Source organism: Pholcus phalangioides, unplaced genomic scaffold, assembly GCF_987345545.1.
Source record: "Pholcus phalangioides strain wild (caught in Gottingen) unplaced genomic scaffold, Ppha-v1.0 ptg000010l_1, whole genome shotgun sequence".
Lineage (NCBI taxonomy): Eukaryota > Metazoa > Arthropoda > Arachnida > Araneae > Pholcidae > Pholcus > Pholcus phalangioides.
In genome coordinates this window covers 11420336-11444216 of record NW_028301603.1, presented here as the reverse complement: position 1 = coordinate 11444216, position 23881 = coordinate 11420336, and the positions used below count along the sequence as shown (strand labels likewise).

The 23881-nt window shown below is 34.9% G+C and overlaps 1 protein-coding gene across 2 annotated transcripts; it reads right to left on the bottom strand.

Annotated features, from left to right (window-relative positions):
• Positions 1-57: 57 nt before the first annotated feature.
• spas (spastin) lies at positions 58-23447 on the bottom strand. Of its 2 annotated transcripts, none has more exons than XM_089237614.1 (16): positions 23050-23447; positions 20251-20337; positions 15843-15926; positions 14440-14694; positions 13629-13798; positions 13033-13183; positions 12056-12120; positions 11395-11469; positions 9111-9182; positions 8381-8456; positions 6747-6838; positions 6287-6366; positions 3689-3811; positions 2751-2821; positions 2591-2631; positions 58-2489 (listed from the first exon to the last, which is right to left on the bottom strand). In XM_089237614.1, exons 1-16 carry the CDS (start codon positions 23420-23422, stop codon positions 2367-2369), a joined length of 1938 nt encoding a protein of 645 aa, XP_089093740.1. In that variant the 5' UTR covers positions 23423-23447; the 3' UTR covers positions 58-2366. The 2 variants fall into 2 exon arrangements, with proteins under 2 accessions (XP_089093740.1, XP_089093741.1); XM_089237615.1 differs by having other exon boundaries at positions 14479-14694; positions 23050-23446.
• Positions 23448-23881: the final 434 nt, after the last annotated feature.

The window sequence follows — 23881 nt, the reverse complement described above, 5'->3', positions numbered from 1 at the left end:
GTATAATGGTGAATTAAATATATGAGATGTGGAAATATATTCTGAGAGACACCAACTGGATGAGCCTATACACTTTAATCATAATAGTTACCAAACATGAAAAAAAAAAAAAAAAAAGTTAACCACAGACATATTGCAAACTGATGCATAAGATGAACACGTTATAAGGCATCAAATAGAAAGATTACAAAACACATAATGTAAAATACATTTCTGAGCAAAACATCATGACAAAATGTGACATAAGCAAAATGTTGTATATCCTGCTTCATTCATTATCCGAGAAATGGGCGGATTCAATAAATTTGACATCACAATGTGTTACTGACTAGCACTTAGTAAAAACAACATGGCATCACAGGCATTAAAAAAAACATGAAAGCCTTAATTCACACACGCACATACAATGCATTTATTGCTTTAATATAAATAAAAGAAAAAAATATTAATGTAATTAAATGACAAACTTTATAAAATACCAATGAAAACGTCACAAGAACATAAAATTGTTACATTTGATAACCAAGATACACTCAAGAACTTTAGTGAAAGAAATGACTTGAGATGAATAAGATTAGCTTAATTAGGGGATATTATTTGGGTTAACACGCCTACCACAGAGAATATAGGGTGAGGAATTAATAGTGAAATTGTATAAAGGGTATAACTTCATGTTTGAGAATTAATCAAAATGGAATTACTACATTGGTCTCATTCTTAGATCAAAGGGGCAGTAATAGCCAAGAAAACTATTAAAACTCCCTACTTGAACAATAACTGTCAACACAAGGGAATTTTTATTGAATAAAGAAATGTCGTTGATTTCATTACCACATAAATTATCAATATGATAATTATCAAATTTCACCAGACACCCGTAAGAAACAATCATTCAGGATATCAAATTACTTTTGTACTATGGCTTTGTACACATGAACTTGTGATGACAGTGTGATTGCATGATATTCGTTTGTTCGATGTTTAATAACAGAAACAAACAAGCATTTAGGTTAAAATGACAGTAAATAATCTACAGTGAAATCGTTCAATTTTCTAAATGCTGAAGGAACAATATGAAAAAACTATTTCAGTAGCCGCTGCTTATAAAATCAAAGGTTAATAAAACCAAGAAGAAAAATGAGATTAAAATCCATATGATTAACATCCATATAACATCTCAAAATATCTGCTTAATAAAATTGGCAATGCTGCTTCTTGGAAGAATCAAAATTAACTCATACTTTCAAACTTGATGAAATTCAAAAAGCAATACTTAATTTTTAGCACCTGGACTTTGTTCGTCAAATCCAATTGTTTTAAAGACTATGATTGTACTATGCAAAATGAAACATTTACATTCGCAGAAGAAACAAAATTAATGCTGAATGAACCAGTAGAGGAGTTCAAGCAATGCAAGTCGACAATATCTGCCTACAAACGTCTGCAGGAAAATCCAATTCAAAAATTATGAAATCAAAATCTTCATGGCAAAAGTGATTTCAATGAGCAGCGGGTACTGTACTACCTTAGAATAAAAGAATTCAGCCTGATAAGAAAAATTCAATATAGAGTTATAGATGAAAAATCCTGTGTTACTATACATGTCACTGAAAAAGTGAATGAATATGAGCCAAATCATTCCTATCATCAGAGGGGAGATAAGAAAAGAAAAATTCATAAAACCTATTACTAAAACCCATACTTAGGAATGAATTTTCTATCTTCCATGCAGCAGAAAAATCAAATCTCTCTCACAAATAATACAATGTAACTATATCTTTAATCACCAATAAATAATAACTAAAATCAACAACTATGTGAGCAGAAATTCTCAAGAAATTTCTAGTAACTTAAGAACATTACTTATCCTAAAACTTTTTATTCGATTTTCTTCTTCTAGGACCCCTTTCTCCTAGATCTCCTGGAATAATTTTATCCTCAGCTGCTTCTGCACTCATAAAACTATTCATTTGTTCCCAGCTGTCAAATCAGTATAATAATAATACTAAAACCAATTTGATACAAGTAACACTTCAAACCAAACAATAGTATAATAAACACATAGCTTTTGTCAATAACCATAAAATTATTTGTCTAACAGATATCGAAACTTTAACACATAAAATATAGATAAAACAAATCATAATGCATGGGGAAACCATTCACACGTTTTAGTTGCAAGTATAAATATTTGCTCTTTTCATCGCATTTCAGTCCAGGTTTAGTTCATTGTGCACGGTCCAAGCAAGACATCGCAATCAAGCTCTAAGTGGTCCATCGTGACTGAAGCATGCATTATGGACAAGATAGAGACTGCCAGCAACAGCAGATGCACTTGCAGAACATCCTGCCAGAATGGCAAGAAGTCAGAGGCTCACATCACCATACTGTGAATTCCATTGAGTGTAGAACATCAAAGTCTGCGCAGGAACACTGCGTCTTATTCGTTTCAGGGATTCTACAAAGTCAGACATGGAGACCGTACGCATCTGAAAATAGATAATTGAGGTGAATACGATGCAAGGGAAATCTTAAGAAAATTTTCAAATAATTACACGAACATAAATATTGTATAAAATTGTGTCATTACCTTGTTTGCATCCACGTATTTCAATTCATCTGGCTTTAGTTCTATATGACAAAAAAAATTACAATAAGATCATAATTATTGATTTAAAGATGATACCAAATTAAAATAGTTAGACTACACAATCATAGAATAATCAGCTTTAGTGGTAATGTTTTTATACCTCTTATTGGTCCCAGAGCTGCATCTTTTGCAAGAGCCGTCAAATCACTACCAGAATAGCCTTCGGTGCATCTAAATTGAAAAGATACAAGATTTCGTAAAAATTCTAATTTAATACAGTGCAACTCTGATAACTAGACTAGCCTAGTAACTCAACATTTATCATTCTCATGGTTGGCACAATTTAATGGAGAAAAACCTCTAACTCTAACAAATGATGACCACATCCCGATCAACTTAACTACAATTTATATTGCATTATCGCAACTCTTTTTCAGAAATCGGCCATGTGATCAGTTCAAAAAATTTTACATTACTCTTTATGTGTTTAAAAAATTCTATGTTTCATTGTTTCTGCTGTTTGTTTATTGAGTTATGTGTGTGAGAGGTTCTCCCTCACACCTTCGGGTAGAGTTACTTTCCATTATTCCTCTGTTTGGAACCTGAAAACTGATGATGTGGACTATGGAAGCCAGATAGATGCAAATGATTTCTGAAATTTTTGAGTGAGAGCTGGTCGAGAAAGCTAGATTAAAATGTTTTAAGTGAGAAAAGGGAAGTTATTCGGGACAATTGCATTGCTCATTCACAAGTAATCAATCTTCCAACAATCAAAACATGCTTTTCCACCTAATTCTGGATTATTCTCAATATAAAAACTTTACATAGAAAATTGCAGATCAGAACATTTGATGAATTTGTAGATGATTGAGTATAGAATTATTCAAAAATATACAGGCACATATACATACATAAATAATTTTTAAAAATTGTTAAAGGGGAAATGAAATAAGCGTATGTGAAGTTAGCAATATAGTAGTTTAGTATGTATATTTTAAGTCTGTTTTTCTATCAAGTTATCGTTTTGTTAAATCCAAATATTGTCAACACATACATAGATAACTAAAAAGGAAAAAATAGGAAAGGAAGAAAATATACTTTGCCAAGTTTTTTATGTCTTTATCAGATAATGAATTCTCTTGGGTAGCCAGTAATTTCTCTAGAAGGGTGACTCTGGTTTGGATATCTGGAAGCATTACATACACGCGCTTGCTAAACCTCCTGAAAAATATAATATTTGCGAGTATAAAAAAAAAGAACAATACAGTGCAGCACATAAGAAAATAAAATAAAGATAAAGAATACTGTGAAAATCATAGTCGTATAAGCTCTTCACAAAAATAAGCAGCACTTTTCTAAGAAAGGAAGGCTACATATTCATACAAATTTTTCAATAGCATCGAGATATAACAAGTATAGATATTCAATGAATTTTTAAGAATTCCCCTTGTGTTTTGTCTAATTTAATGTTGCAATCAAGTTTTTCTTCAAAATGTTTGTGATAGTTTGAAAAAATCCTACAAGCAATACCAGACGTTTCTTCAACATTGAATCATTGAACAACCCTAGAATTCTAGCTTGAACAGCCGCATTATCTATCATTCTGTCTGCAAAGTAGAGACATATCGAGCTAGTCGTCCTGACAAAAAAGATCCTAGGTCATATATTTGATTTTTTTATAAATGACAAGTACCTATTTTCAGCAAAGCTGTTGATTGTTCTACTGGACACATCTTGCTTTTTTTTTTTTAATTTTGAAAATTAGTTTAAAAAATATATTTATTTCACTTGCAACCTCACAGCAGAAAAGCAACAAACAATGGGCTATATAGAAATAATCTGTACTAAGGAATTTAGATATTTTTTTAACATAGTCTACTGTATATAATGCAGAATATTACAGTAATTAGTATTACAAATACAGTAAACTCCAGCTAATCCGGCATATATCAGACCAGAGTGTGCCAGATTACTGGAAGTCAATTGAAAAAGCCTATTATTTGAATAATATTAACTTCTGTGTACAGACATGTAGTGACATGTTTTTCTGTTCTATGCTCCAAAAAACCTGCGAAGAAACACAAAATTATGGATGGGCCAGATTCTAGAGCAATGCTTCTCAACCACCGGGATGCAGCCTGGTACTGGGCCATGACATCATTCATACCGGGCCGCGACTGATCTGCCATTTCCTTTTCCACCATTCATGTTCAATTAATCATGTGTTTGACCAGGCCTTCCACTTACAAAAATAAATTAAACAGGGGGCCGCTGGCTTCCAAATGTTGAGAACCGCTGTTCTAGACAGTCTACTGTACTGTCAATGGTGCAGTGAACATAAACACTTTGTGAATTACTTTGTTATGAGTTACAGTTCTCTTGTTATTATAACATTCTTCATAATAAATAAACCTTTTTCCGATTTATGACTGCAGCACAATACTAAAACAACATTTATTACTTTCTTTCAATCCAAGCACAACTCAGGTCTATCACCATCTATGGGCGATTTACTACGTAGTGAGTTGTGCCGGAAGTGTAACTGTGTGTGTATGTAGTGTTGAGTTTGATTTTCCAGTGCCGCCATCTATATTTCATAAGTAAAGTGAGTGATGTTTTATGACTGGACTATATCAAAATCAAGAAATGTATGGATTATATGAAAATCTCAAAAATCAAGAATTCAATACAATTTTTAAAATTATTGATGTAACAGAAAACACCACCAAATTTTCGCATTTCTACATTAAAATCGGCAATTTTAACACTGATTTCTATGAGGATCACCCTTTACCTGACCCTCAAAGCGATGATGATTATGGCATCTATTAAAAAGTCTCCTTACTGGTAGGATTGAAAAAGTGGCAAACCATTGCAAAGGCATAAACTGTTACACATATAGTAACAGGATTAGAGAAGTGACAAACCATTGTAAAGGCATAAAACATGTCTGAAACGCATTGCTAGGGAACCACTGTAAACGTTCGGAAAGTGATTGTTGAGGCCCAGAAACCATTGTTGCCGACAGTTTTTTGCCCATTTGGGTCATTTGCCCTGCTCTGATGAAATTTTAAAGTAGCCTATCGTTCAAGTTGGGTCCCATTTGGTATATATACAAAATTTGGCGACGATTGATCTAAAATTTTAGATTTGTATAGAGAACATACACACAGAAAACCAATTTTATATATATAGATTAAATCAAGAGTCTACTGCATATGTCAGTACAGGACAGCACCATATCACAAAAGGGAAATTTTACAGGACAGCGGTCAAAAAACTTTTTTGTCTTTCTATGGATCATGCTTGTTTTATAAAGTGGATATCTCTGTCGTTTATTGAAGTAGGACAATACTTATGTGTAGTGTAGCAAAATTACGGCAAATTAATAGTGTTGTCTCAATATTGACGAAAATGAACATGGTGTCCTTTACCTCTGGCATACAGATATATAAGTGCTTTATGAAGAAAATATTAATGTAGTCATTGTAAAAAATATTGGCTAATTTATAAAAAGTGTGTGTGTGAGCAATATGCATATTAAAATCTCATCAAAACCTGACAATACTTCAGAACATTAAAAAATATTTGTTCACAAAAAAATGTCTAGCACAATTTGCGGTCTTGTTCATAATTTAAAGCATGCAGTTTTTTCAAAAGAAATTCAGTCACAGTTATTTCAATTGTTATAATTACCTTAATGCAGCATCATCCAACTCTTGTGGACGGTTTGTAGCACCCATTACTAGGATACGCTCTTCACTTGATGAACGCAGCTGTAAAAGAGAATCGGTCAGCGTTTAGGGATCAGAACTATTCTAATGTCATAATTAATTTTAGATAGACATCTGTGAAGTTACATTTATGAACATAAAGAGCCAAATATAAACACATATACAGTGAAACCTGCCTAAAAAAAACCCTCTAAAGACGAGTACCAGTCTTGAACGGAAACAAAAGCTAGTCTTGTCAATGATTAGTGTATTGATGTGCACCCTCAAAAAACTAAAACCTACCTGAAATGGAAAATTACTTCGGTCCCTTGCCATTTCATACAGGTTTCACTGTAGTCCCCCACCCCCACAGGAATTGGAAATGATAATTAAAGCATTGAAGGAACTTAGAATTTGATCTCTAACAACAAAAAATAACTTACACCATCAAATTCAAGCAAAAACTCTGTCTTCAATCTCCGGCTAGCTTCATGTTCATTTTCTTTTCTTTCACTCAGTAATGAGTCTACTTCATCTGAGATAGAGAAAAATATTTCGACAATCATTCTACACTAATAATCATGATGAATTTTCAAGAATAGATCTTGGTTTTTCTACTCTCTTGCCATTACAGGTGCATCTGAGATATAAAAAAAAAGCCTTTATCCTTACATTTAAAAAAGATGTTTTTAATGTATCATACAAATTGAAACCAGCAGTAACAAATGTTTAGCTTTTGCGAACATGGCCCACAAAAACATAGCATCAGAATATTTGTGACTCTTGACTGGCCTCTACTCGTGGTCCTTTTTTTTGACGTGAAATCTAAATAACTTCTGGACAACACGCGTAAAGACACACAATGTCCAATATCTTGGTGGAAAAACAAAGTTATAAGTGATAAGACTTTTATCTTGATATGATATCACATGGCGCAATAGCGTCAAAAACACACTGTACTAAAACTGTCTAGTCGTACCCTGAAAATGGGTTCAATTATGGTGCAAAAAACCTTGTTTCATTATTTCTAAAAATAACGGGAAACAAATTGTTTTTGAAGCATCAAAAAACACAGCTGAGAGAAAGTACAGAGTCAATTAATTTTGGTCATCAAATGCCTTACCGTGAACGTCTCAAAGACTCAACTTTGAGGTGCCCAATTGCAAGTAACTTCACACTTTTGAGGTGAATATGTCTGGGATATCAGTTTGAAAAATGTCTGACAAAAGTAGGTCAGTTTTAAATCAAAATAACTTCTAGACAACACAAGCAAAGGCAGTGTTGAATATCTCATTGGGGAAAAAGAAGATTCAATGCATTTGATATGAAGAGTCTGACCCCCTAAAGCAGAATATGCCGAAATCTCTGACGTATGTCGCAGAACAATCAGTGCTACTGCAGAACAACCTGGAAGAATTTTAAGAAAAGTGAAAATGTAGCAAACACTATTTTAGGAAATTTTAACACAGAACATTTCCAGTCAGTCAAGGGCTCGTTGCAGAACAATGCAAAACATTCCACTTCAGGGAGTCTGACCTGGATATGCTGTCCTTGGATGGTACAATAGTGTTGCAAATACACAAATACAAGGCCACAACAGGCAAAATGTCCAACGAGGTGGTTGAGAAGAATATGAAGTGCTAAACTTTTTTCATCACAATGCCAAAAATTAATATTGCTGGGGACCTTCACGTGCAATCCATGTTAATTCTCAGTGCATTCTTAGAAGCCTTTCAACTAACACGACATATTAATGTTAAAAACTTGCAGCAGTGTCCTGACACAGCCTACCTTAACTTTTTCTATACTTAAGATAAGTTTAAGTTTTTTCTTTCATCAAAGTCTGAAACACTTTATTTTGAAGAGCAAAATATACTTCTTTGTATTCAATAACCTTTTTGAAATGAAAAAAATTACCAACAGAACTCTTCATGAATTGATTTCTCAGAACATGTGACTGAAATCTAATATTATACGTGTTTCTCATGGATGTACCACTCTAATTTTACATTTTTTAATCAATTTCTGTACCTTTTTAAAAAAATATATAATTGAATAACTTTGAAATATAGCTCACCTATGAATATAATTGTTGGCTGTAATTCCCTGGCCACAGCAAACAAGGCACGTACCAGTTTCTCACCTTCACCAACCTAGAAAATCAACGCACAATAATACACACTTGTACTGTGAAAAAAATGTGATGAAATACTAAAAGTAAATCAAACATTCAAGAGAAGTCTACTTTAAGTTAGTCAGTTAATGCAAGATAAAGTGTCCATCAAGGAGATTATGATACAGTCTCGTGGATGTTTCAATTGCGCTATGTCCCAAACTCAAGTATTTGCTTATTTTGATGACTGCTGTATAGTAGAACCAAACATCAGTTTCATAGATTTTCTGTACAAATGATTAATAATTTCATACAGTTGAGTTCTTCACTCTAGCAAAACCAATAATAAAGATTAAACTCATCACCACTAAAACCAAAACTAACTTGCATTTGTGAATTTTCAAAATACAAATTAATGCATTAAGCAGTATGTTTCATCACTTGTGCAAGACAATACAAAATCTAACATGCATACAAAATTGACACAACAGAAAGATCAACAAAGAATCACTCAGCACTTGACCTTTGAACTGTGCAAATAATCTGAGATATCCCCACTCTATATGCAGAAAATAAAAATTTCCCACTTTCTTTGACTACATTATAAACCGTCATTATATGATTTAGCACCCTATTAAGTCATGAGCGATGAAAGCAGTTCAAGGGATAATGTGTTCAAAATATGGATGCATACCCATTTAGATGTCAGGGAGGATGCACTGATGTTTAGAAATGTTGAGCTTGACTCACAAGCAACTGCTTTTGCCTGAAATAAAGCACGTGAATAAATTAAAATATGTGTTAAAAATTTGTTGCCAAAGAAAATTCTTGATAAAGGCAATTTTCAAGCTTACTTACAAATAAATACAAATAAATTAACAAGCTTTTTCACGCACGAGAAACTCATAAAACGAAATATCAGGGCTTGATAAATCAAAAAAAGTTAAGCACCAGTAGAATTTCTTCGGAGAGAGCTAAGGATATTTTTTTCCAAGAAAAGAGCCAAAATAATCTTTTTAGGTTTTTCTAAGCCTTAATCTTTTCCCATGTAGGTGGAAATACAAATTCCAAAAATTTAACTTTACCCTCAGATTTCAATTGAGTCATCAGCATACATATAAAATTTTAGGTGCCAGCAGCAATTTTTCAGTTATCATAATGATCTAGCAACAAGGATTTGTCAAGCCCTTAAAAATACCATTCATTCCATAGGTGTGGTGTGATTATTCATGTCTGTCTATGGTGTGACGCTTATAGTTTTACAAAAAGAATAATAAACAAATATGCATAGGTGAAGCCACTTGAACTTTTGATGGGGAGGGGGGTTTGGGGATTTGGATAATGCTTACGTAATCAACCCCTTTTATGAAATTATGAAATATTTTTAATGGCATCTTACTCGGTGCGCCAAAACGGAAAAAACTCTGTGGCACTTGAATTAACATGCCCCCCCCCCTCTATTGATAAGTGCCCTACAGAGTCACTTTAGTGATCTCTATATGTTTCGCAAATCCAAGTGATCTGGAAATGTGTCCAAGCCACTTAAGTGCTCTGGAAATGTGCCAAGCATTACTTAAATTATCTGAGAATGTGCCGTGGGTAACTTAAGTGATGTAGAACCACACTGGGGGCCACTTGAGTGCTGTAAAACTATGTCACCTGTCACTCAAGGGATCTCTAAATGTGCTGCTTAGTTCATTTTTACAAAATTAGGTTTGAAGAGGGCAGGCAGCATAAGATAACAAAACTCAAGGGCCATATTTGGTCCGAGGGCCAAGAACCACTATGCAATTTACTATATGTGACTTAGAGGGTGGGTCGCAATGAATTTATTAAAGATAAATTTTGAGTTCATAGTCTTCAAATGGCATTGAAATTAACAGAAATTGATTATAATAACATATAAAGGTATTTTATTCTGAAATTTCAATTAAAAAAATTATTTTTTTAGGAGAAATACATTTTTGATTGTGGGGGGGGGGGGGAAGGGAAGGGTACATGAGGCCCCCCCCCCCGTGTACGTCTCTGATCCCATCAATATGCGTTAGGATTCAGGGGGGGGGGCAGAGTTGATTTTCCTGACGGGGGAGAGGGAGAATCAGCGTTTTGCCGACGGGGGGAGGGGGTCCAAAATGGCTAAAAGTTTGCTTACGTACTACTTGAACGGCCCCTTAGCAAAATTTTCAACAAAATATTCTCGTTAATTTACTTATGATAAATTTTTTGTTCATTAAAAACACTTTCTATGGAATGGCTTTGCTTTATGCAGACTCAAGTACATACTAAATACATGATCAGACTATAATTGTGAAAAGGAATAAATATACAATTTAACAAAGGAGGACTTTTAGGTTTAAAAGCTCTTGAATAGTTTTATGAGGGGGTCATTCTCAATGTTTTCCCAACAATGGTGGTCAGCATCATCAGATGTTTGCAAGAAAGAACGAAATAGTCTTTCACCATTGCAGTTCATATTCATAGCTTGAACTAACATGATAGTTGTTATCGAGTTGTGATTGGTTACTGGATTTCGGAGGTGACATTAACATCAATTAACTGAAATTATGATTACTGTTAATATCAATCATAATGATTATTTAGCTGGAAAATTATTCTTATGAAATTATTTCAAAATGACTCTCTGAAATGAACATACTTATGGTCAAAATAAAATATTTGGATTTGTTTGAAGAAAAGCTGACATTAATACATTATTTCAAAGTTTCACCTTCATGTTGTACGGATGTTAAAAATAATCAAATTTATGTTTTCCTCAAAAATGTGAAAATAATTATAATTCCTGATCATTTAGAAAGTACTTATAAAATTAATCCCCCCCCCTCCTAAAATCAAGCATTTTTAGATAAATCAGAGTTGTGGCCATTCAAGAAATATATTCTGCATCTAGGAAAAGAAATTCAAGTTTTATGAAGCTCAATAAGAAATAAAAGAACGGAAAAAACTTTAAAAATACTTGCCAGCATAGTTTTCCCGTTGCCAGGTGGACCAAAAAGAAGCAGGCCATGAGGTGGAGATCTCAGCCCAGTGAACAGCTGTAATTAGAGTCATGAAACTTCAAAACTATCTTTCATTATGAAATTGCAAAATAAATGCAGACTTATAGCAGGGGTTCTAAAACATTTTCAGCCCCTTTCCCTAAGCAACAATTACCCATGGCTCCCCAGAGGAGTTTAACAAAGAATCTCATTAAAAAAAAGCCTTTGTCGGGGCACCACAGAGCACAGTTTGAGAATCCTAATAATATTTTTAATGTTACAAACACAAAGGCCACAACAGGTGAATTGTCCAACGAGGTGGCTGAAAGAAGATGCGCATAAAAAATATGGATGTCAAATATAAAAAAAATACAACCACCCAATATAAAAGCAAAGTTAAAAGGAATGTTTGCAATTTAGTTTCAATGTTAATGTTTGAATTATTTTATTTTTATTTTTTACAGCTTGACCTCCCTTACAAATCTAGAAAATCAATGGATTATTGTGAAAAGCATGAACAGCAGTATAATACTATAACATAGAAAGTTTTAAGTATTTACAATGATTTTGATTTAAAAAAAAGAATCCATATTTGAATGGCTTAAGTGGGTAGGTACAGCAATACTACTCGTACATTACGCACCTCTGGTCTTACTGTAGGCAAAATCACCATTTCTCGCAAAGCTTGTTTAGCTACTTCTTGTCCAGCTAATACCACAAAGAAACATAATCAAGATTTAATAATAGAACAGGAATAATAAAGTAATATTTATGAAATAAAGTTACCAGCACAAGATAAAATGGATTCTCCAAAACTTGACATATCTAAAACAAATCTAGGTGCTAGCCAAATTTTTAGGAGAAAAAGACATCTTTTTTTAGAGGGTAATTTTGTCCAAAAATAATTTTTCTCTTAACTTTTCCAGGACTTAATGACCCTTTTCCATGTCAAAAGATGCATCATAAATTTTGAAAATTTTGAGTTGTTCTCAGACTCCAATTTAATAATCATACATAAAATATTTTAGGTAGCAATATTGGCATTTACCAATTATAAAGTTACCACCGTGACCACTGGGATTTGTCAAGCCCTGAGATTGACTATATATTCAGTTGATGCTCATTATAGCAACCATACCATTACAACGACCAACATGATAGGTCCTAAATGTTTTCCATATAATGACTATCCTATAATTTTTTCCCCGATACAACAGCCACTCAATGCAACATCCATTTTTGATGGAATGATAGAAGGTGTTACAATGAATGCTGACACAAACAGTAAAAACAGATAAATCCACTACCATGCGAAATTTAAAATTATAATCAGGAGGTTGAATTTGTTCTCCAGGTGTCGAAAAGTTAGAATTATATTCTTGTTTTATTTTAATACAAGAATGAACAGATGGTTCTCTGTACTATTCTGTGCTCAGATGCTTTTGGAAAATAAAGATTGCCATCCCTGCAAAAGTTGAAACTAAGTAATGAAATAGTTAGAGTGGGATTCGGTTCATAATGATTTGCCCGAACTGAAATAATAACAAAACATCAGTTCCCTCATACCCTCAATAAAACAAAATCACAAAACATGACAACTAGTAAAGGACGGATAATTACCAATGTCGCTGAACACAACATTTGGACCACCGTCAACAATTTCATCAACAATAACTTGAGCAAGTTTAGGATCGATTCCCTTTAATCCCAAGACTCTGTTCACTTTCTGAGACCTGGACATGGCAGGAGTGTTTTTGGAGGGAGAATTGCACTGAAACATTAAAAATAATAAGAAGCATATGAAACACCATATCAATAATTAGTGAATGTTTTAGACCAGCAATTTTCTCAACCTTTCTTCACTTGCAGAGCCCTTTTTGGTATACAATTTCTATGGCGGAGCCCCACAGGCCTATTTTCTATTTATTTATTAAAGTTTCTAATTTATTTTTATCATTAAAAAATGTTTATAATTTTTTTTTCAAATTTACCCTTTTTTATATTTTCCTCGGGAGGTTGTGGAGTGTCCCTCCTCCCCCCCCCCCCCAGTTGAGAACCACTGTTTTAGACATTAGTCAACAAAACGTCCTGGATAAACAATGATCTGATAAGACCTTAATATACACTGTATTTTTTTTGTCCGAAAGGAAATAAGTCTAATGTCTTTAGAGTTTCTGGACAATTCGAAAACTAAATTCAGAAACAGAGGTCCTTACCTTTAGACTTGTGGTAGGTACTGATGGGAATTGGCGCCTTGTAGTTGGAGGAGAAGATTGTTTTTTCGACAGAGCAGAACGGGAAGCATTTCTTTGGGGTGATGGTGGTCTGTACCGAGGCACTGTTTGGTAACGAGTTGGTGTTGACTTTTTTCCATGAGCTTTGTATCCTAAGAAAATGCATCACAGATTTAAAACGATATCCGGCATTGAATTATCATAAATTCAAATTTCGCATGAAATGTATAAGAATTTCAAAGCAATTTCTAATAACAATGTTTATAGGTATTTTCATTGTGTAAGTAATTTGCTTAACCGAGTTTGAGACTACTATTACAAAGCTGTGCATGCACTTCGGAAATATTCCTCCAAGGAATTTCTAATGATTTGGTACATGCTGGAATGGTTCGCATGTATATATGTGTGGCCCTAACACACCCTTTCTTCTCCGAGTAAACATGTATCCACAGCTTTCTCAGAATAGCCTAACGAAGAAATGCTTCATAGTATTGAATAGGCACACATTAATAAGAACAATTCACCATTGTGCCCTGACAGATGCCTGAAGTATTCATGTCATGTTCAAGACTCCTACTATTAAACCACACATGCACCTCATCCACATTTTTCTGCGGAACTTCTAATGAATCGGTATATATTAGAATGTGTGTGTAAATGTTGTGAACCTAACGTGAAGTTTGTTTTTGTATAATGCCTGTTATGTGTAGTGCCGCCATCTGCTATCAATTTTCCCAACTATGAATGAAGTGCAGTAAGCCTGCAAGACAATGTAATTACAAAAAGTCAATACCTGATATGCAATAACCACAAATTATCTTGTTTTGCTCACCAGATAAAGCAGAACTTAATTCTTTCGAATTTTCGGTTTCTACTGTGATGCAACTTTTGAGCTTCAAGGGAGCAGGCCTTTGCCATGTTCGCCTACGAGAAGTGCTTTCAAGCCCACTGTACTTTGGTGAACTATTTGCATCCGAGGAACTGATGTCTGAAGAACTATGGGACTGCGAGAATGTGTTACTTCTTGGTATTGCATGGGTCTGACACTCTGGAAAAAAAATGTTTTTAGTAACATATGATCAAATCACTTTTAGAGAAGAACTTTACATATCTACATTGACAACAGTAAGACATAAAATGTGGTGCATGTTACACTACTTTACCAGAGATCATTCTAACATTATGCTGCAACAAAGGAAAGATCTCCTAAAGCAGAAAGTCCTCTAAAGCAGTGTTTCTCGACAGTCGGATCGCGACCCAGTACCGGGTCCTGACATCAGTCAAACCGGGCCGTGAGTGGTTTGCGGTTTCATTTTTACCAAATTTTTTTTGTCAGTCCTGTAGTATGACCAGGCCCTCCACTAACAAAAAATGAAATCAACCGGGCCTTGGGCTTCCATAGGTTGAGAACCACTGCTCTAAAACACCAAGTCTCCCAATGTCAAATGATAAAAATACCATGAAACAGGAGTTCTAAACCTATGGGCCACAGGGACTTCCAAAACAAATCAATTCACAGTCCTGCTATAAATGCACTTATTGCACCACAGGTTTCATAACTTTCAAAAGCCCCCACAGAGCAATGGGTTGATTTGTATAAATTTTTTTTTTCAAATTATACAAAATGTTTATTAATAATTAATAAACATTTTGGCAGCATGAACAGGGGACTGTCCAGCTGAAATTTGAGTGAGTTTTCCAAACCCTTCCAGAAATTCTGAATCTAAAAAAACGGACCCATCGAAGGGCGTACCCAGGATATGAACTGGGGGGGGGGGGGGGGGGGGAAGGGGGCAACTCACCGATACTAAATTGATACATCTGTGCTGTATACCAATTACTACACTTTAATTTCTCTTCTGGGGATTGGGCAGCTGCTCCCCTCTGCCCCTCGCTGGGCACACCCATGGACCCATCACAAAATGCAAATCAACAAACCACCCATAAATTGGAAATTTCATTTCTTCGGTACAAAATTAACCAGATTTTTTTGGCTTACCAAAAAATTACTAACCTTTTACAAAATTATGGATTTATTTTAAAAAACACTATCACAAAATCACAGGGACCCCCAAATCACACTGGACAGACCCTGGATGAATTCAATCGCACCACAAAGCTAGTCATTAAATTATTCTAACTGGAATTAGATCTAAAGTTTACAATTTTAAAAAAAAAAAATTCTCAGTTGCTCACTTAGAAATTGAAGACGATCTTTTGCCATGTCCAAGTTTTTCCTCATGATAGTTTGAAGAGTTTGAGATCTTTCCCATGCTGGACCTGAAACATGATCAAGAAACGCTATATAAATGATGATTGAATAATTGTGATCTATGTCTTATTCAGAAAATATTGATCAAAAGTCAAATTTAATTAGAGTAAAAGTCTGATTTGTCATGAGGTCTGAACACGAACATAATAGGCTTTAAATTAAAGAAAATGCAGGTACACACATACAGGGACGCCGGAACATATATGCTCATGTTGCTAAAACAACACCAATCATTTGAATGGTATTGCTCAGCACACCAATAATCATTCAAATACAGCTCATTCCCCCCCCCCCCAATTCAGGCGATGGGAGATTTACTAAAAACAGGCCATTTTTTGTTGAATGTGTGACGTATGGTCTTCACACATATCCAAGCGAACATTATGGTCATTACTCAACAATATCAAACATTTTTAACTTCCGACATCCCTGCACACACACATGAGGGTTGGGTTTTTTCCAGGACAGGGGAAGAAACAGGACAGGGGAAGAGGAAGATCCTGAAAAAATGTGTATTAATTACAGTTTAGTTCAAGTACACATAACTAATGCTTGTTATTTCACCTCATTTTGATTGTAAAATATCAAATATGTTTTAAAAACAATATTTTTTAAACATTTAATTATAAATATCTCGCCAACATGTGCAATATAAGAAAAAAGTATGAAGTATCAGTTTTGATTCTTGGAAAACCTATTATTGCCAGGACATTTTTTGCTGCAGTTTCTTCTAGCGATGGCAAAAACTCACCAACTCAAAAATTTATTAATTCTTAAAGTAAAGTTCGGCAAGAAGTGTGTGTTTGTGTTCAAAACTATTATATTGCCTATAAGTGCTCTGGAAATGTGTCCAGGCCACTTAGTGCTCTGGAACTGCACTACACATCATTCAAGTGATCTGTCATTATAACACAGATCATTTAAGTAATCTGCGAATGGGCTGCGGGCAACTTCAGTGCTTCAAAACTATGCAACGTCACTTAAGGAATCTCTAAATGTGCAACAGATAGCTGCTTAAGTGTTCTGGAACCAGGGTTGGTCCGATTTTGCCCAACCTGAAAAAACTCCTGAAAAAACCCAACAAAAACTACACCTTATAAAACTGCATTTACTCGCAAACAGTACACTTTCTAATGATGTTATTGCATTGTCATACTCTATCTCAAAAGAAATACAGAAATAAATCTATGTAGTCAATACTATTTAAATTATATTTCTTCCCGTTATATTTTAAATGCCTTTTTTTTACAAGTAAAGAAAATAAACGTTTTCATTAATGTCTAGCTCACAATTACCAATCCTTTTCAATAACACCTTTTGATTTGAGTGATCTTTCACTTATTTCTTTGCTTTTTCACAATGTTTATTTCTCAGTTTTGACCATACTAGTCCAAAAGTAGAAAAAATATGCTCAATTGATGCAGATGTAATTGAATGCAGGTCTTCCAAAAATTTGCAAAAGTCTGCATTTAAAATCTTATTTTTTTCTGCCTTTGCAATGCATGATTTTCCACCACTTTTTTTCTTCAACTGACTCCATCATGTTTTGTGAAAACATTGTACCTGGATAGAACTCTGCGTCTTCTATTTGAAACATCTGTAGTGCAATAAGAAATTCTGTATTCAGTTTTTTGATCCATTGTTCAGCGGAATCTTCTTGTTCCTTAGTTAATGTTTTTCCTCTCAAAACAGGATCAGTCATGTTTGCAATGAAATGAAATGGAGTTAGTGCTTTTTCAAAGTGATGTGCAACATACTCCTTATACAAAGATAATTATTTACTTTCCAATACATCTCTAGCCATATTTCTACCGTCTGTCCAAGAGTACATCTATCTCTTTGTAAATTATCTCTAAGGCTTTACCAATACTCGATAACAGCATTTGCAAGTTGACACATTCTTTATATAATCCTTTGTTATCTAAAAACATAACAATACTTTTTTCAATTTCTTTATGTTCAATGGATATTTCTACGTATTTTTGGTAATTATGGATGAATGAAGATTCATAAAATCGGCTGAACAGCCAAAAGCAAACACATGTGGATGGTTTTGGACAATCATGTCACAAAATTTTTCCATTTTGTCCTTGTTATCACAAAAATCAGCAAAAACACTTTTATTGTACTATAGTATATATCCCCCCCCCCCCCATAGCTATTTCAACACAGAATTCTGCTGTTTTCTTGTGTGAGCCACATTCTACAGTATCTATTAATTGGGTGCTCTAGCCAGTGTGGATACCCACTGCGATGATGGAGTCAGCATTTCAACTTGACCAAACATCCAACATCCGAGTGATAGTTGAATTTTTCAATTTCTCTGTCATTAGCATATTGACAGCTTTATCTGCCTCATCTAATAATGATCCAGTTAATTCCTTCCTATTAGGAGGGATATAACCTGGATGCAAAGCATTAACCACTTCTCTAAATGCATCACTATCTGCTATGTTAAAAGGTATATTATTAGCATAAAAAAATTTGGGTACTTTTCAAGAACTAACCTTTCTAGCAGTCACTTGTTTTAACAATAAATTGTCCTATTGGCCTTTGGGTTTTGATATGTTCCAGCATCCACAATAATATTTGAACTTCTGCATGCAGAAATATCATCTTCAAGAGGTTGCTTTCTTTTCAATGAAGTATAGATGTCTCTTCACTGCATGAAGGTTCATTATTATCAGTGTTTGATGAACACGAAAACAAAGAATAAGCTTCTGATTTCTTGCATTTATTCACACGAGCACGGATTCTTTACACTAACTATGGTATTGCAAAACTTACATAAATCACTTGCCATTCAATGGACTAATTTCTTTCAGAACCTTCAGTTCTTGGAATTTCGCTGACTAAATTTTACCACTGAAGCTTACACTTCTCTCAAAGCAAAATTTTAGAACTTGGGCACTTCATACACATAACTTGTCTAGCTAAACAGCAGAAAGGAATGGTGAAATGCTGTATCCAGGAGGGAGAACATCCATTATTCAGTCCAGTCGGATTGATCTGTTTCAGAATTTAGTTGCTTACAAATAATTTGTTAGGGGTTTTTGTTTTTTAAATCACAGTTCTAATAAATGCTATGCTCCTTCTTATCATTTGGGAACAGTGTTTCTCCACTAGAGGTGTTTGAACTCTGGTTACGCTTTAAGCACACATGAAACCAGCTAAAATTTTTATTAATATTAATTTAATGTTCTGTTCTGATTATTATTAATACACTTATATACATAATAATTGTCATATAATTACCCAGTCTATTATATTTATTTACAGCATATATAACTTTCTTTCCTTATGCTTCAATATCAAAAGCCCTGAAAAAACCCAAAAAAGTCCAGTGGGTTGGGTTTTCTCTGAAAAAACCCGGGTCAACCCTGTCTGGAACTGTGCCACAGGTCACAAGTGATCAGTGAATGTGCCATGGAACTGCTTGAGTGATCTGAAAATGTGCCACAGGCCACTTAAATGCTCTGGCATTGCGCCACAGAACACTTCAGCAAACTGTAAATATACCGCTTATAGTTCATTTTTACAAAATTAGGTTTGAAGGGGCAGGCTACATCAGATAATCCCCAGGACCATATTTGGTCCACGGGTTCATCATATATGGCTTATAAAGGCAGGGTCACAATCAGGGTTTAAGCTATGGTCGTATTTTTCACAAAATGCGAAAGAAAATCATAGAATGCGAAAAAAATAGTAGCCACTTTCGCAAAAATGCGTACAGGAGGTACGCAAGGAGTAGACATCCAACCATCAATCATTACATTAGCATTGTAGCATTTTGCTAAAGCTTTTCCCCCAATTTTCGCTTTTTTGCGAAAGGAATTTTTTATCCAGCTTAAACCCTGGTCACAATGAATTTCTTAAAAAGAAATTCTGCGTTCTAAAAATGGCATTGAAATCAACAGAAATCGATTATAATAATATGCAAAGGTATTTTTTTCGAATTTTTTTTAAAATATTTTTTGCATTAAAATAATAAATAATATAAATAAAAAATAAATAAAATAATAAATTTTTGATCATGGGGAGAGGGAAGGCTCATCCCCCCTCCCCAAATGTCTCTGATCCCACCAATATGCGTGTTAAAAGGCAGAGGGCAGAGCTGATGATGAAATTTCGCTGTGCTGACAAGGGGGGGAGGAATCAGAAACAGCTAAAAATTTGCTGACATAATACTTGAACGGCCCCTTTTCTTATGAGCAAAAAATATAAATTTACAGAAATAAATAAAAATAAGTGTAAATAATGAAACTATTTTATAAAATATAATTTTTGATATAATAATAAATGAAGAAAGAGAAGAAAACGAATAAAATCAACCTGTTCCATTGGTGCAATTCACTGCAATTCCCTTTTCTAGTTCTGCAATACCTCGACCATACAAATCTATAGCCATGTCTTTCGGACCTAGATGAAACAATAACCTTGTAATTATACCTACATCCAAACTGCAATTACCACAATAAGATCACAGGAAAAAAACACTTGTAAAACACACACTGGCAATACATTTCTGAAACAAAATTATTGATTTTGGAACAGATGCAGTATAATCCAGATCCCTTGGCGACTTTTTTTTTTGGCGCCAAACACGTCCGATGGCCGTGACTGACTACGGATGCCGAAAAAAATGCAAACCAGCATAGAAAACATACCAAAAGTGGAAACCAACAATATTACAAATTATATTAATATAACCTGGACTCTCTTCGAAATAATAAATCTATCTGGCCACAAGTCCCTCTGGGTATCAGACTCTTTAAAATATAGTAAACTAAAATAATGATATTTCTTTGCAACATTGAAAGCGGAAGGGCAGAAGTTACAAAAAATAATAATAATAAATACATCAGCAAATACAACCTGACGGAAACATAATCCTAGTGAGACAAAACGACACTTTTAGACAACGGATAACGAAATGATGCTTTTTCAAATACTATTACACAAAGGGAGATGTCATTTGAATAGCCTGCAATACTAGCACCACCTGGAATAAAAAATCTAAAAAAATTACATCAACCTGGCACCATTATGCTTGCCTTGACGACTTACGGCACCCTTGGCGATCTGGATTATACTGCTTTGGCAATCTGGATTATACTGCATCTGCACCTTGATTTCAACAGTGAATGCAGGATTCTGTAGGGCGACCATATTTCATCACAAAAAAAATAAGAAAAATTAGGACCCCAGACACTGGAAGGTATGGGATGTCTCGCCGGATGATTATTGCTAATGATAGAAAACCACTGAACATGACGAATATACGAGATGAATATATTTATAGGCATAATTATCATAAGTTGGAGACTGCTTTTGGTTGTTCAGATATGTATGAGAATTAAAGAACACCGGAGAAGCTGCCACATGGAGAAATAGGAAAGTTCAGCCATTGCGAAACAATATTGGAATCTGGACATGAAATTAAATTTCAAAATACTGGAGCGATGTCATTTGAAGTAGCACACTACCATGCTCCCCCTTCATAGAGAAGCGACTGAAATTTTCAAGCACAACAAAATCAATTGAAAGGGAACAGCTATAGTTTTTGATTCCTTCTTCTTTGACAATTTCATTTTAAGTATGTTGGTGCTTTTGTTCCTGGTCGGCGATGATCAGCTATGTTACCTTTTGTTTTCGGCTATTAATATTTTCTTCCGACTTCTAGGTTGCTATTTCCTTCCTTACTGTCGGTTATCATCTGAAGTTACCCTTAGAAGTCTCTAGTAATAATAAGCTTTTGCACACAGCGCAGCATTTAAATCACTTGAGCAAGGCAATGTAATTGAGTCTGTTAGTATTTTGGAGCTTTTTTTGTTCGTTTATACGTACATACCGTTTCCCCATTATGTTGCATTAGGATTTTAGTGTTGGAATATCTCAGTTTTGAATTTTTTTCTCTCAGGTTGTACATCCATATTTCCATTTCGTGCATTCCATAAGTTTTAATCCACAATCTTGTTTTTATTGAACCCAGAGTACTTTTTTTGCCCTAACCATTTTATTACTTGAGAGTCGGTTTTTATGTATATTTCCAGAGAACATTTATTTATATATCATGAGGGACCAGAGTCCTCCTTTTTACTATTTTCTATCCTTTACCTAGTCTAGGATATGTTACATATTTTTTTTATTGTCACTCGTTTTGAAACATCCATTTTTGATTGTCACTTTTCCGTTTAAAAGTAGTATTATTCATTTGCGACCATGTGTTGTCGATTTTTTTCTTCGGCAAGAAAGGCATCCAAAAGCACGACTCTGTTTCACTCTTAGCGATTTATTGTCATGCTTTCGGGCATTTATCTTGACAAAGAAAAAAAATCTATTACACTATAGCTGTTGATGAAGATGCATCCCACTTGGGTCCAGTTGCTCACGCAGTGAAGAGAGCCAAGATGTGCTTCCCCCCCCCCACCCCAATGAGAACGAGAAAGGAAATTACCTTGACAGACAATTGCCACCAGACTCGACACAGCCAATCACAGCTGACACTGCCGGTTAAACCAGCCAATACAACTCTTCTGCAGTTGAACATGCCTCAGACCTCAAGAGCAACTCGAAGGGAATAGATTCCTTTTAGGAATAGATCTTCTGGAATAGATGCCTTTTTAGCTTGTCACAGAGGCCTACATGTGCGTAAACCTCTCAAGATGCCTGTCACAGATGTGGTCAAAACAACAGGAATGTAATTTCTTAGACCTGAGGTTCTCAAACTGTGCGACGCTGCACCCTGATGCAACGCTAACCTTCGTCAGGTCAACAAAGGTTTTTCAAAGCAACTAAAACTAGCTAAACTGCTCTGGGGAGCAATGAATGAATGAACGCCAGAACTTTGCTACTGGGCTAATCCCATTGCCGAGATCTCTTCCAGCCCAGCTTCGTGGCAGAGTCTGGAACATGCTTTGGGGGAGATAAGCATTAATTAGGGAAAAAAGGGCACCGCCGGTGGAATAAAGTTTGACAGCCCATCTTAGACCATGGCCTAACAACCTGAAAACCGTATAAAAATTCATATTACTGACATCTTAATCAAGAACTCTCCTAGGCCCTTCGAGTCCATCACCTTTCATTCCCACAAAATTCACAAGCAAAGAGTGGAAAATGTTGCAAACGCACCTTCATTTTCCTCGTCAATCTTCAACGCCTTGGATATGAACTCGAAGGCTCTCCGATGGTAATACCTCTGCTTGGCGAAAGGGCTCTCCAGGCTCATGTTCGAAGAAGTGGCCACGGGTTTGTTTACATTCGTCGCGGGTTCGTTGACTGTGACCACGACCGATGACGGGTTTTGGGGGCGACCAAACATCCCGAACACCTGGCCGAAGAGGGCGACCAGCTGCGAGAATATAAACATCAAAAGTCTCAACAGCAACCAAAACGGCGCGAACACGAACATAAGTTTATTTTTCCTGGGGAGAAGTTCTTTTCCTTCAGATTGTTTTCCATCCGAAGCACCAGCCTCGGATCTCGCTGCACTTCTCGGAATCATCCGTACGCCATTGATTTCAAATAAACAATCACGTTGCCACACGCAGAGGACTTTGAAAAAAAACAACAACATTGGGTGAATGACCACTTAAACTTTAATATTTTTTTTTTCATCACATAATTATTTATTGATTAAATGTTCATTTCAATATAAATAAATATCATACTTTTATTGGAAATCGATTCACCGTCACGTTGGAAAGCATGTTGAAACATGGGATGATCGCCATTGAAATCCCTGGAAAAAGACCTTTAAAACTTTACTGACCATACAACCCGTATGTTTTGCAACACAATATGTCTTTCTTAATGTTCAACTAATTCACAGTTTTAGTGGAAATACTCATTTTGTCAAGCATTTTAATGAAACTCATACTGAAATTTTTTATTGTGAATCTCTTGTTTAACGTTAATTTTACATCAATGAAATGTCCCGTAATTGTGAAATATGGTCACAATT